This window comes from Polypterus senegalus, chromosome 11 (assembly GCF_016835505.1).
Source record: "Polypterus senegalus isolate Bchr_013 chromosome 11, ASM1683550v1, whole genome shotgun sequence".
In the NCBI taxonomy this organism is placed as follows: Eukaryota; Metazoa; Chordata; class Cladistia; order Polypteriformes; family Polypteridae; genus Polypterus; species Polypterus senegalus.
The window spans coordinates 60,256,875-60,272,546 of record NC_053164.1 but is presented as its reverse complement, the minus strand read 5'-3'; the positions used below and the strand labels follow the sequence as shown (position 1 = coordinate 60,272,546).

The 15,672-nt window shown below is 40.0% G+C and overlaps 1 protein-coding gene across 1 annotated transcript in view; it reads right to left on the bottom strand.

The window, feature by feature from the left end:
• Window positions 1–666: 666 nt before the first annotated feature.
• prrt1 (proline-rich transmembrane protein 1) overlaps window positions 667–15,672 on the bottom strand; it is a 56,760-nt gene continuing 41,754 nt past the window's right edge. Inside the window, exons 3-4 of the mRNA XM_039768766.1 lie at window positions 8,417–8,611; window positions 667–4,062 (exon numbers count right to left, since the gene is read on the bottom strand). Of these exons, the coding sequence (XP_039624700.1) occupies window positions 3,886–4,062; window positions 8,417–8,611 (372 nt within the window). The 3' untranslated portion in view covers window positions 667–3,885. The remainder of the gene's footprint in view (window positions 4,063–8,416; window positions 8,612–15,672) is intronic.

Sequence of the window (15,672 nt, the reverse complement as noted above, 5' to 3'; positions counted from 1 at the left end):
CTGTGGTTTTGGAAGGTGTTCAGCATTAAGGATGTTGAAGCAACATAGTCAGAGATGGGGAGCTTGTGAGTCTGAGCAAAGATACACAGTAGTAAAGAATGTCTCCTAGGTAAGGTGATAAGATGTAGACAGAAATTTATAATTTATGGGAATGTTGGTGAGATTTTTGCCACATGTACAGCATTTAGGACTATGGCTGATGTTATTAGAGATGTGAAATTGATGAGCTAAGTGGGGTAACTTTATAATACACTGGTTAGACCTCATCTGGAGTACTATGGGCCATTTTGGACAAAGGACAAAGCAGCACTGGAAAAAGTCCAAAGAAGACCAACTACAGCAGGCTGATTCCAGGGCTACAGGGGATGAATTATGAGGAAAAATTAAAAGAGCCAAGTTTTTAAGCTTTAAGCAAAAGGATATTAAAAGGAGCATGACTGACGTTTTTAAAATTATGAAGGGAATTAGTGCAGTGGATCGAGACTGTTATTTTAAAATGAGTTCAACAAGAACACAGGGACACAGTTTGAAATTTGAAAGTGTAAATTTGGCACAAACATTGGAAGTTTTTCTTTACACAGAGGACCATAGAGACTCAGGATAAGCTACCAAGTATTGTGGTAGATAGCAGGACTTTAGGGACTTTCAAAACTCTGATGTTATTTTGGGAGAATTAAGTTGATAAGACTGGCAAGCTTTGGTGGGCTGAATGGCCTGTTCTTGTCTAGATTGTTCTAATGCAACATAAAGATGTAATCTAAGCCATGTAACATTTGTGATGTTTATCTGATTTTAGGATAAATGGGTCTCATATGGTTTGCTATTGACATTGCTCTGCCATGGACTGGGACTCGAAGACACAAAAAAAGGCAAGAATGGGTCACGAGAAGAAAATGAAACACTAATTTACAGCATTCAGGATGTTGGGGCAGTTTTGTTAGAGACTTGCAACTAATTTTCAATTCACCTTTTAGTAAAAGATGTGCTGTAATTTGGAATAATTAAAAGATGTAGTCAGAAACACATTCTGCTCTGGATATTAGGTACAAATCTTAGGTATTAGGGTGGTGGAATTATGATACTTGCATGTCCAGACTGAGTCAGTGGTAGTATCTGGTGGTAAAATATGTGCTACTGGTTTAGATAATGTGAAAATGTGGATTGAAATATGTTATCTTCAGGACATTGGTAAGATTTTGGGTAATTTACAGCATTTGGGATATAAAGGCAATGTACTCAGAGGCATAAAAAATCGACGCTGACTTTTTCATTCAAAGATACTACGCTGTGAAAAATGTCTACCAGATGGGATGATGGTTAGATGTAATCTGAAATACATAACAGACAGGAAGATGATGGCCTTTTTAGTGTATAGCGTCTGAGACATTGAGGTGATGGAGTCACGGAGAGGAAACTGTCAAGACTGAGTCAATTCTTTGGCCACATGCAATATCTGAAATGATGAGGAGGGTACGTGGTCAAATATATAATGTTCAAGATGTTGGTGATATTTTGAAAGAGCAACATTCATGGTGTTGTGGTGATGAAGTCATAGACGTGAAGCGTTTAAGAGGAGTCATCACACATGCAGTGCTTAAACATGTCCTGTCACTTGGGATGACAAACAAGATTATGGGTTTGACTTTGAGAAGTGTCATTCAAGAAGTACAAATTCAAGATGCTGGAAAAATGTACTTAGATGCAAGAGGAAGTCTGTTTGGTAGAGGATAAAATACAACTGTTCTGCTATTAGGATAATTCAATGTGTGATTCACAGCAGATGAGTTTTTGGAGGGTTTAGTCACCTGTGTTGACATGCTACAGGAATTTTTGAAGTTACCATTTGTGTAGTCACGCCTTCACAAATTTAATTTGCATTTCTGATTAGAGATACGGGATGAATGTAAGGTGCTTGTTCATTTTCTGCTTAAACTGTAAGAAAAGAAATATTTTTTGTGTAAATAAAAAGCTGAAAAAGTTCATTTCAAAAGTATTGCAACTCCCCAAATTCAATGCGAGTACAAAATACCATTTGGGACTGAGTTGATTATTATTTTATTATTTAGAACAAAAATAAGGTGAGTGGTCAGGATTGCATCATAACTTTGCAGAATTGTGTAATGAAGTTAACTACAAACCCTTCCTTCAGTGGCTGCCATATGGGAGAGAGTTTATATGAAATTCCCAATGTTTCGAATATTTGCTACAGTACATAAATCAGGACAATAAAGAAACGATGAGCAAAACGTGCTTCAGTTAGAATGCTGTGATGGATGTATCCAAAATGTGTAGCCGTGGCAGTATTGTGGTGAGTGAAACCACAATTGTAAGGATAGTCACAGATTTCTGTTGGCCTCATTAAGAGATTTTTACATTTTTGGAGCAATAAGACCAAAAGAAAATTTTGGAAGCTCAGCAATGGTTCATTGAGATTTTATCATATACTGGATCTGTAGCAATTCCACTGCTGTACTGTACACTTAATGTGAGACTCACAGCAGCCAGGCTTTTGAGAGATTTCATTTTACACATTCTATTAGTCAGGCTAAGAGATGCCTGTAGTACGAAATGCACAACTTTTAGGAAAATGCAAGCAGTTACAGCAGTTCAAATATTGTGGAAAGTTGTACACCAGAAGTAGGATGCTATGGAGTGTTGAGGCTGTACCTGGAATGTGGTGACGATTCAGACGTGAAGGGTTACATTCGGTGTTTTTAATTCCAAATTTCTTTTTAACAGAAAAGTAACAGAAACTTACTTGTAGTGGACTGGTAGACAGTGGTATCATACATTCATTTGCCCAAAACTTGCATTGTCAAGTGTGATTGAATTTATAAAATTACAATAAAAAATAAAACTGTCTTTCTAAGCAGCTTACTACAGCAAGCAATGGAACACCAGAATAAATGTCTTGAAATTGCTGAATATGTTTATATTGAGCCAATAATTTGCATGTGAATAGGTTTTTGAAAATCCATATCATTTATGCAGCTTGTTTAAGTAATGTGAGACTGCGCCATTTTCAAGTAAGTCTGGTTTCAATGTTTACCTTGATTCTTCTCCATGTACACAACAACCCTGAGGACCATGGTTACTGATAACTGGCTTCAAGAATACTGAAGGTATAGTCGGATTTTTATTGCAGTGGAAAGTACAGACACCCCGTTTTTTATTTTATTTTCAATTATGGATATGCATTTTCAGAACTATTTTATATGAACAGCAATGTCATACTAAACAGCTCCAAACCCAAGTTTTACTTCAGGATTCTATTCTACATTAGAGATTGCCAATATGGGCTTCATTCTGGTAAGTTTTTTTTTTCCTAATACACCATTGGCTGCAGTTGTAAGCTGCTGGGGCAGAAGTGTTTTTTTTTTTAATTTCAGAAATACAGATTTACTTAACAGTGGATGTTTCTGTGGCAAATTTGTGTATGATATGATTGTAAAAATATTTCAAAAATACTGAACTTATCTTCTGCACTTCTATGCCTATACTTAAAAGATAATTGGAAAGATGAAGTCTGAGATGAACGGTCTGCATATTGGAAGGTGCAAAAAGAAGGGCAGCCATAATAAAACTGAGATGACTTTGAGATGAAGTTAGATGGATGCAATACTGAGAATGTGGCAGGGATATAATTGGGGACATAGGTTTAGGAATTGCTCTGTGTTGTATTGGCGTGCTGTAGCTTGAGAGGTATAAAGGGATACTATAAAATTCTAAATAAAGATTAGGGCACTAGGGAACTTTCTGTCAGATAGCAGCTTGGCAGTTTGGGTGGTGGGGAGCTTTTAAGTCAGAGAGATGCAATGCTCTGACATCCAAGGGAATGATGGAAGGTAGAGCTTCATCTATCTTGTATACAGTTTCTGACATCCACTACGGCTCCCAGTCCTCGTCATGGTGCTGTGCTGCTATGATGACCACCACGGTCAGGATGGTACACAGCACCATCGAGGCAATGCCTACGGCAAGACTGATGAAGGAGAAGTTCCGAGCCTCCCTGGATGCAATTTCGGCTGACACCATATCTCCACGAGCTACCGCTGTTCGCACCTAAAGATAAAAAGACAGAGGAGTAGAGTTAAAGGCAAAACAACACTAGAGTGAAAACATTTCATTCTACCTTAATATAGGTAGGCTTTAATAGAAATGAACATGTCTGGTATGCCTTTTCATTTAGTAATACTACAGATTATCATTTAGTATACATAAAACTGTTACATGTGTTAATGACTAAAGTGGATGATGGGTAAAGTTTTACTGCATTATGTACAAGATATTTATTCCAATTCACATAGCAGGCCTACACAGAAGAAGGTGTACATGTTAGAAATGGACAACCCTCAGATGCTAAATAAAGGCTGACAAAACCTGTATATTAGCTGTGCGGTGCTGCTGAGTGACTGATCATTGTGGGCACATGAGTGACATTAGTGGTGAACATGGGACACTAGTAACTCCATATTCATTAAACAATCATCCAGAAGTTGAATCATTAAAACCCTGAGTTAATCACAGCCGGCATGGTGCCCGTTCAGGTCGCTCTTCTCTTTTAATATGCTGGAGGAACAATCTGGTTATACAAAATCAGATCCTGCTAACAACAAGGCAGAGCAGAAGACTTCAAAGAGTTTTGTGCATGTGCATTAAAATGATGCATGTGTATTTACTCTATGCATAATTCTTAGAAATATTTGGGTAATAATATGTTTTAATATTCAATTTAGAGAATACACATGTATTTCACAATGCTTCGTATCACATTTTGCAGGGCTTAGGCTTTTTTTATCATAAGTTTCCCATAAATAGTAAACAAAACATTATTTGTCCCTAATAAGAAAACATGAGTCTTTCAGTTTCAAAAGCTGTGATTCGAATTGTCAGATTTTTGATAATTCTAAAATATTTAATTGCTTCAGGTTATTAATGGGCTGATACTGATGCTCTGTGCAAGAGAGGACAGAGCCGACTATACTTCCTTAGAAGGCTGGCGTCTTTCAACAACTGCAATAAGATGCTGCAGATGTTCAATCAGACAGTTGTGGCGAGCGCCCTCTTCTACGTGGTGGTGTGCTGGGGAGGCAGCCTAAAGAAGAAGGACGCCTCACGCCTGGACAAACTGGTGAGGAAGGCAGGCTCTATTGTAGGCACGGAGCTGAACAGTTTGACATCCGTGGCAGAGCAACGGGCGCTGAGCAGACTCCTGTCAATCATGGAGAATCCACTGCATCCACTGAACAGGATCATCTCCAGACCGATGAGCAGCTTCTGCGACAGACTGCTGTCACTATCCTGCTCCACTGACTGACTGAGGAGATTGTTCCTCCCCCACACTATGTGACTCTTCAGTTCCACACCGGGAGGTAAACGTTAACATTATTCAAAGTTATTTTCTGTTATGCCTGCATTTTTATCATTCTTTAATCCCCTTGGGATTAATAAAGTATCTATCTATCTATCTATCTATCTATCTATCTATCTATCTATCTATCTATCTATCTATCTATCTATCTATCTATCTAATCAGTCAAGCCCATACCTAATAGACAATGGGCTAATTTCTCAATGGATTTTATCACAGACCTTCCAACATTCAGCTCAGTAGTGATTAGTTGAGTACCTAAAGCTGCTGGTTTTATGATTCTAAAGATGTCACCAGATAAAAGACTGCAGAAAAATTGTAATTGAACATATTTTCAACATGAAGGACTTCTATACACTCTCAGTATGTAAAATGGGCCCAGAGCTGCTTTCAAAATTATGGATAGCTCTCAGTTTATAAGTAGTCATTGTAGCTAATTTTATTTCCAAGTATGATCTACAGTTTAATGGGCAAACTACATATAAAGCCCAGGTAAACTTGCTAGATCACTAGATATTTCTGGAATATCTCTGTTGATGGTTATAGACCTTAACATTTCATCTTGTCTACCCACACCTTGGAAATATATGCAATGCGTTCCGTTGTTCGGAGTCTTTGAACGAGCAGGGTGGGATAATATCTGAAGTTACCTGAAGAGAACCAAATATTGCACACCAATACATTTTTGCATTGGGCCAAAGAGCAAAAAAGGCTTTTGGTTAAATTACTGAAGCTGCATCCCGATCTTAATAAGTCACATAAGATGGTAGATCTGATGTATCCAGTCATTTACAAAACTGTTCACAGCTATAAGAAACTGAGTTACAACTAAGACAGTGTATATGTGAAGATTGTAATGTCTTCTCCAGATCTACATGGGATTATTGGAGACTCTAAATTGTCCTATTTAGAGTGATGTGTGGGTGTGAGTGCATGTGATGGATTGGCACCTGATACAGGGTTGGTTCCAATTCAGTATTTAATTCTACTTAGACCCTCCAGTTGGGATGTATTAAACATGCAGCTGATTAAACAGTCAATAGCTGTACCCCCGTGCTTCACAACAGGTCACCCACCTGAAGCTAAGCATGTGAGACCATCTAGGAATAACTTGGGTTGCTGCCCTGAGATGTGTTGGTGACGCCAAAAGGGGCACTTACCCTGTGGTCTGTGTGTGGATATCAACACCTCAGTGCAATGATAATGACACAGTGCTGTAAAAATGGCACCATCCTTCGGATGAGATGTAAAACTGAGGTCATGACTCTCTATAGTCATTAAAGATGCCTGGGCATATTTCAAAAAGAGTAAGTTTTGTCCTGATGTCTTAACTAAACTGCCCACCTCAGCCCCATCCATTGTGGCCCCCTAATCAATCCCTGTCTCTAATTGGCTATGTCTCTGAACCCTTCACCACCTTGCAGCTAATGTGTGGTGAGTGTACTGGCCCAATAATGGCAGCCGTCGCATCATCCAGGCGGCTGCTAAATATTGGTGGTGGTTGAAGTGGTTCCCCTCTGTCTGTGTAAAGTACTTTAGTGAGAAAAGTGCTATATAAATGTAATTATTGTTGCTACCTAACAGCACATGCACTCTAGCACCTTTCTGTATTTCTCATTGACCTTCATCATCAATCCATCTTAATGAATGTCCTGGCTCCTTCAAAGTAAAATGTTATGTTAAACAACTCTTTTGTGTAAAAGTAATGAATATTTTTTTAGTTCCTTTATGGTATATTCAGTGGTGAGACATTCTCTGGGAAAATTTAGGCTTTAAAATCATAATGGCTATGTTTTGCCTTCATATTTAAGATTTACAAATGCTGTGTCCTGAGAGTGAACATGAGCATTGGGCTAACCTACATTTAACAAAGCATTTGAGTGACTGCTTTCTAAAGGGTAGCTGACATTATGGCTACCTGCTCCTGGGCTTACAGAACTTTACTTCTGTCTTCCATGAGACCCAAGATGTACAGGGTGGTCCATATCTAATTATGCAGATCCAGATCATCTGGATGACTTTGATTTATGTGGGGACGATTCCAGTTCAGCACGAAGACGATTCTTCATATCGTCAGTTTGCACACTTCTCAATGGTCCGGGATTTTTCGGGTGATTTTCTGTGTAATAAACTTAATAATTATAGCGTAATGAAAATTGCATAATTAGATCTGGACCACCCTATACAACTGTTTTAGAACATCTAGAGTTTTCAGATTATTTTGTTTTATTAAATACCTGTTTCTATACAAAGGCCTCTGCAGTTTAAGGTAAGATGAAAACAATGTTGAAGCAACCAAACAGGTTATTGTAATTTTTATTTATACATTATATTTATTTTTTTACTCTGATTGGTATTAAGTAAACAATTCTTTTATCCTTTTGTATCATATTTTCATCAGAGGAAATTCTCAGCTAGGAAGGTAAAGCCTTCTTCAATTATCCTGCCTTGATGCAGCCCCCGGAACAGCACAGCACTCTAATCTATGTCTCCAATCTCGAGCCTCGGTATAGTCATGATCGCTGTCTTGTTTAACACTGCCGAGGATCACTCGGAAACAGCAGTGACATGTCAATTGTGCAGCTGCACTCCGCTGCCATCTTCAAGACAAGGCAATTTCCCCTTAGAGACCCAAACTGCTACTGCCAGCACACACTTAGCAATAAACATGTCTTTATGTGACTGGGGCTTAGAAGCATGCCTGTTGTTTCATAAGGGTTTGTTTACTTTATGATTATTTTGTGTTAATCCCGTCAATGTTGGGTAATTATACAAAGCAACACTAAGAGTGCTCTGATAATTCTGCATTTTAGAGAATCAGTTTGAAATGCATCCAAAGTGTTTTTACATTTGAATCGTATAATCATCATGCCAGTCTCTCAGCTGAGTGCCAGCACTTTACACCATTTGCAAAATGTTCCACGCTCCATCTGCTGAGTCTGGAACTGGTACTAGAGTCAAGGTGGAGAATCCTTTTGAAATTTTGATTGGGGATCAAGTGGGTTGGTGGGCAGGCGCGCTGTAAGTCACACCTCAGACACTCACCTGCACAGCTTTGATGATTGCGATGATACCAGTTGGCCAGAAGCAGCAAACGGTAGTGAGAACAGCGATTGGTAGATAGTCATGAGGCGGGCGTCTTGGCTCCACAATGGCAATTCCAGGGGGCATTTGCATTTGCATCTGCCCCGGTGCCATTCCAGGTGGTACTGGTCCGCTTCCTTGCACATAGGATTGACCCTGTCAGGAAAAACAAGGCAAGGCATTTACAGGATTTCTCTACAGGTTATATTGGCCAATGGTAACAAAGTTCTGTTACATTACATTCAGTGGAAGACTTCACCTTTTTGTTGCTGACAGATGATGATTTATCCAAAAATTAAAAAGGCGCTCTTGGTTGGGTGGTGCAAGCCCAGAGAGGGGAGGCAACATGACCCTTGACCCCCAGATTTATAAAGCAATATTAAATCTGGAGCAGAGCAGCCTACCAGAGTGAAGAACACTTTAATAGCAAAGCCATTGACATGCCTTTAATATTCAGTGTCTACTGTTCCTAATTTTCTAAATCAGTAATGGCTTTCATTAACACCGAGTTCTTAACCACTGAATAATAGGACAAGTTAGAACAGTATTTAGCTGTGAATTTTCTGACAGTTTCTATTATTTTATTTTATAATGCACAAATTCAAACAAATACTTACTTTGCTTACTCACTTTTACCTGCTAATGAACAGAACAGCTACCAGCCAGTCACAAAGCAAATTTACTGATCTACAACTAATTTAGAGTTGCCCATCAGCTTAGCAAGATGTCTTTGGAATGGGAGAGAAAATACGAACACAGGGAGAACATGAAGGCTTAACACAGAAGTCATCCCAGCCTTGTCCAAGCAAAGGTTTTTTTACACAGTGATTATACATGGCGTCCACCATTCAAAGGTGCTTTACAAGTGCAAGGCCCTAATTCAAATCACATATACTGTATTGTCTTTACAGTTGTAACACCGAGAGATTAGTTGACTTGCTTAGGCACAAAAAGTGAGAAAGTGAGCCACATTTGTTTGGCCAGAGACACTAGGCTACACAACCACATTGTGTATGTTTGTGTGAGTAAGCCCTGCCACTAGAGGGCACTCTAGACTGGTGTCTTAGTAGCCAGACATAAGAAGTGACTCGGGAATGAAGTGACATGGACTGGCACGCCACCCAGGGTTTATAGTATGTGAAAAAATGCCCCAGAAGACGCTACATTATAAACCTAAAGATGAAGTCTGTAAATAAAGCATATATTTTAGAGAAAAAATGTAGTTGTCCCCATCTATTGCAGTCTGCTAGGGAGCACCTGTGTGATCTTATAGAACACTTTACAACATCATCTTCCTACATTGGAACCTCAGTTCACGACCGTAATTCGTTCCAAAACTCTGGTCGCAACTCGATTTAGTCGTGACCTGAACTAATTTCCCCCATAGGATTGTATGTAAATATAATTAATCCGTTCCAGACCGTACGAGCTTATGTGAATATATTTTTTTAAAGATTTTTAAGCACAAAAATAGTTATTTATACAATAGAATGCACAGTGTAATAGTAAACTAAATGTAAAAACATTGAATAACACTGAGAAAACCTTGAACAGAGAAAACTAACATTGCAAGAGTTCACGCCTTACGAACCACTCTCTGTAAACACTTTTTCTAATGAGTTTTAAGCACAGGGGAAAAAATGAACATTTGAAAAATCCGTAAACATAAACAACCAAGAAAACTAATCTTGCATGAGTTGAGTTCTGGCATGAAGGAAGTGAGGAGGAACTGGGTGGAGAGGAGATTACAGTTTTGAGGTAAAGTCTGTGACGATGCAGGGTCGCTGCATGCTCCCATCTCACTTCTGGGAGCCCTTAAACCCGTCGCCGTCGGTAATGTTACCGATGAGTACGACAGTGAAGCACTACAATGGAGCAATCGGATGGTGCAAAAAGTGCCAAGTGCTTTTATTAGAATCAGCAAAACAACAATCAAAAACAAAGTCCAATTTAAAGTGCAGTGCTTTCAGAATCCTTTAGTAAATAAATGATGCTATAAAAACCGAAGTGAAGTGGAGGTTAAAGTCCAATAGAAAAAAGTCTTCATTAAATACAACGAGATTAAAACAATGCTCGAAGCAGTCTCTTCAAAAACAACCCTGGTGCCATCTTTAACTGCCTTCTCATGCTCTCTCTCTCTTGCTCGCTCGCTCTCTCGCTGACTCACTCTCTCACTCGCGCTCTCTCTCTCTCTTGCTCACTCGCTCTCTCGCTGACTTACTCTCTCGCACTGTCTCTCTCTCTCACTCACTCTCTCGCACTCGCTCTCTCTCACTCTCTCACACTCTCTCTCACTTGCTCGCTGCACAGGGAATGCACAGGAAGAGGCTGAACACATGCAAACCGGAAGGGAAACTGGCAGTTTTTTTGTCACCTGAGTGTGTGGTCATGAACAGATGCAAAAGTTTGGTGAACCTTTTAGTCGTAACCCGATTTGTACGTGGTCTGGGACGTTCGTGACCCGAAGTTCCACTGTATATTTAATACCAACCCAATGGAACTTTACAAGTTGAGATCATTCAGATGGCTGGAGTACAAACAGGATGGTATGTTGACGCATTGATTAGCACTCCTGCTTTACAGCCTTACATTCACATCCCAGTCTGAACTCTCTCTGTGGAGTTTCCATTTTAGTTTCTGTCGAAGCCCCAATACACTTAAATTAAGTCAACTGGTGAGTCAAAATGGGGCAGTTAATTGCAAGAGTCAGAAGTGTGCATGAGGCTAAGTGGTTTGCTCAGGCTTAGACTTTAAGTTAGAGGTGGGGATAAACAGGCAGCATTGTAGTTTAGGGAGCAGTGCCTTAGCCACTAGGCCACATGATGTGACTTTGAACTGGAGTCACAAGAAGGCACCATATTCTGAATGTGGGGTCTACTGAGGCACCCAGTCTGGAGGCAAACTCAAGCTGTCAGCTGACATTACTCTTCATCTACTGTTGGGTGAAGCAGTCTCCAGAGGACATCACAGATTCTACAAATTGTACATCTGCTCGGCCACCGTTTTGGACAATTTTGTGAGCAGACATTCCAGTGCTGGATGCAATGATGAGGTGTAGAACATTATATACATAATATTATGCAACCCACTAAATCCAGTTCAGAATGCCAGTGGTCCATAACATACCATGGCAGCACTGGGTGCAAAGAAGGACCCAACCCTAGACTAGGATTTGGTGTGATAACGGCACTGAAAAAGTACTAATATGTTCATTTTTAAAATGGTACAGTACCAGAGTTTTGGTATTTTCGGTACGAGAAGTAAACAGTCATTTTCAAAGACCTTGTGCTCAGCTCTTTTCTCATCCACTCTTAAATGTGTCAAAGCCTCTGCAGGGAGCCCACATCACTAGCCCTCCCCATGCTTGTTGACGTGCTAGAGAATTCAAAGTGGAAGTGCTGCTTGTATTGACGCAGAGGGTGGTAAGGCAGGGAAGTGTGGGTTCAGTTCCATTTTGGTGCCTATGCTGAGATCTGAAAATCTGGTACTGATGCTGAAGTCAAAATTTTGGTATTGATCCAACAGGACAGCAGTCTACTGTGGGGCACAGTCATACCCAAACTCACACTCTATCAGGGCTGATTTGGAATTAAGAATTAATCTAACTTGCACATTTTTGTAGATGAGAAATGCAAACCTACAAAAAAAAAACACAGAAATGGGGAGACGATGATGAACTCCAGTTTGACAGTGTGAAAGCAGTGCTATCTACTGTGCCACTGTGCATCCCTGTGCATGTTCATCACTGCTTCACTTGTTAGATGAAATTAGATTATTTTAAATGTCAAGCCAAACAGAGTTATTCGGAGGAGGCACAGTCACTAAAGGGAGACATCTCCGTCTCACACCATTTCAGTGCCAGTTTTAAAGACACATTGGTATGGCGATCCACCTCTGCTCTGACTACCACCTTCCTCCCAAAGGCCTGCTGTGGTATCTCTGAGAGTATGATGGTGTTTGTGTGAGCCCTGCAATCCAGGGAGTCTCCTCCTACGTGGCACCCATAGCTGCCAGATCAAGCAACCTCATGACCCAGAACACGCACTGGAAATGGAGGAATGGAATGAATTATTCAGGAGCTAAAAGCTCTGTTACAGAGAAAACTATCAGACAGAGTGGGCAGTAAGACCAGGCTGTGAGAAACAATCTGATAAGGCAAGAAACGAGAGCTCTAGCTTAGCCTTCCCACACAAGGATGCATTAAGACTGTAATAATCCAAGGTAATTCTTAATATGGAATTTTTTTCATTATTATTTGTATTAGGGCGGCACAGTGGGTAGCGCTGCTGCATCGCAGTTAAGAGACCTGGGTTCACTTCCCGGGTCCTCCCTGCATGGAGTTTACATGTTCTCCTCGTGCCTGCGTGGGTTTCCTCCCACAGTCCAAAGACATGCAGGCTAGGTGCATTGGCGATTCTAAATTGTCCCTAGTGTGTGCTTGGTGTGTGTGTGTGTGCCCTGCGGTGGGCTGGTGCTCTGCCCGGGGATTTGTTTCTATCTTGCGCCCTGTGTTGGCTGGGATAGCGGGTTGGATGATGGATGGATGAATGGATTATTTGTATTATTCCTCCACCAGATTCGCACCCTGTCCAGGGTGTTAATGGCTTGCACCTAGTGTTGCTTGGTTAGGCTCCAAACCCCAAAACTGAATTGGTTAAAGCCTGCTTAAGTATCTATGTATGGATGCATCATTATGCTGCAATCGCATTTTGTACAAGCTTGGGACTATGCTCACAAACATTTGAACGTATTGTATTTCAACAAAATATAAAAAAACTTCAAGACATAAAAAAGAGACACACTGTAGAAGAATGTGGGAATTGCCCATTCTGCTAGACGTTTGTGGCACGCCAAGCCTGTTAAGAGACCAGATTTAACAGGGATGCAGACATCCAGTTTCACCTTTGACCAACCTACATTCCAGAAAGTGGCTGAACTCTTAATAGCAGGATCTGCCAGTAATTCATTTGATAACAAAGGTATAATTCAAAGTTGAACTGACATGCAGCAAATAGACACCCAAGGACAAAGGGCTATAATTCAACCAATAACAATTATGGTGGACAAAATAGCGCACTTATGGGAAGGCACTGATTCTGTAACTGCAAGCGACTTTAATCAGATCATGAGAGGTTATTCGTTCCTTCAAAAACTACCTAAAGTGAACTCTGGGTCACTTCTCTGAGCACTCTCCCAAGGGATCTCTGAGGAAATTCTCAGGGGAAGTCCCAAGAGCACTCTGGGTACACTCTTTAAAATGACTGAAAATCTCTGAAACTAAAAAGCTGATGAGCCTCTCCCTCTTTGGAGAACTGAAAGCTGACAGTCTCATCTATTTGTGGACTTGAAGGCTGAGATCCAGTCTGCCAAGCCAATCATTGAGCTCAATCTGAAGACTGAGAAGCAGCCATTACTTGAAGAAGGGAACTTCAGCATCTAAACTCTTGCTCCAGAAAGAGTAATTCTTTTCCCTATGAAGTTGCAGTGGACACAGCAGAAGGAGAGCTGAGAAACAGCACAGCACACCACAGACAAAGGACTATGTCACAAAGTGAAAGAGTACACTTTAATACAAAAAGAATCCTCCACTTTTTCTTTAATCCTCGTGTTTATCGAAAATGTGCATTATCCTGCTTATTACAATGAATGCGCTTCAGTTACCTTGATACAAGTCTGATGACCAGAAACCCTCTCCTACAACAATGAAAGTTAAGGAAGATAAAGTAAGAGCCTTACCGAATTATTTAACATATTGGCATGCTGAAGAGCAGAATGATAATTAACTGAAGATAAATCACTTCTATTATGTAAACACATTAAAAATTCCAAAAACAATATCTTTTAAATCTTCCGAAATCTGAATATATTCTGCTATTATTTGAACACTCACTTTCATCTGCTGTTACACTCTATCATGCCCACTTTGCCAGTCCATGTGCTATTCTCTCAGACAAGGTCAGATTAGAGGTGCAGAAGACCAAGATGTCTTACAGCTTATTATTAACTGGAATGGCTTTTTATGGAAAGTATGGTGGCACAGGGGTAAAAATTGTCACAGCTCTGAGACTTGCATTCAAATCTATTACTTTTTGGAGATTGTACAACAATTGTTTATCCGCATTACTGTGTTAAGTCGTCCCCTAGTTTCCTTTCACATATTCTTTACTTGATACCTCCAAAGGTGCCCAAAGTGAATGTGTTTGTGTGCTGCCATTGGCCATCCTATAATTCCCAAAACACCATAAAACAGGTTCAGAAAATGGGTGGATTGATAATGAGTCAGTAGAAGAGTTTAGACTGCATTCTGAATTTATTTTCATTCTACCTGGAAAGGAATCGATGAATACATGACTGATGGGTTACAGCAGAAGGAGTAGGAACTGGGTTGCTGATTCAGTGCACACTGACTTTGTAAAGGTTTTTTTTTTGTAAAATACTGTAATACTATCTTAACAGAATCCAATTGCTTTAGGATTAAAGCCCTACAGTTGTCTTTCAAAATACCGTGTGTCCTTCAGGAAATCAAATAGCCAGTCAGTGGCCTCATCTTATATATAAATGTTTATGCATGGAAGTGTGTACATCTGTCTGTCCGGCTCAAAAGTGCGAGGCTACAGCATGAAGTTTAAAGAAAGCGGCTCTGTTGCCAAAGTGAAACTGCAAAGAATAAAGAAACTCGCTTACCCACTAATACACAAGCGAGGTGAGCACATCGACAAAACGAAACCGCTTAGGAAAGAGAACCTCGCTTAGCTGCTAATGTACAACCGATGTGACTGATTGATTGAAGTGCCAAAATCCATGGTTTCTTGGAGCCCTGGCTTTTTACAGCACAGGCCTACACAGCTAGTTGTTAAAAAAATAAACACGCAAATAATGCTAATACCATTCTGTGCTTGTGAAGCACTGTGCAGTGTCGTAAACTATGAAAAGGCACACAATATAATAAAGTCTGTTTATTTTTTTTTATTCATCTTGATATATTCCTTTTTTATAATTTAACACAAATTGTTTCTATTTACACACCTGGGTCTGTTAGTAATAAAAACATTATGTACAGTAATGTTAACAGGGCATCCTGGTGGCAGAATAGCTAGAGGTGTTGTCTCACAACTTCCTGAGACTGGATTGAAATGTCATTAGGTAATTATACTGTATGTGTGCATCCTGTATGAGTGTTGCTGTCATCAAGGATTTGATTATCATTATTTCTTTCA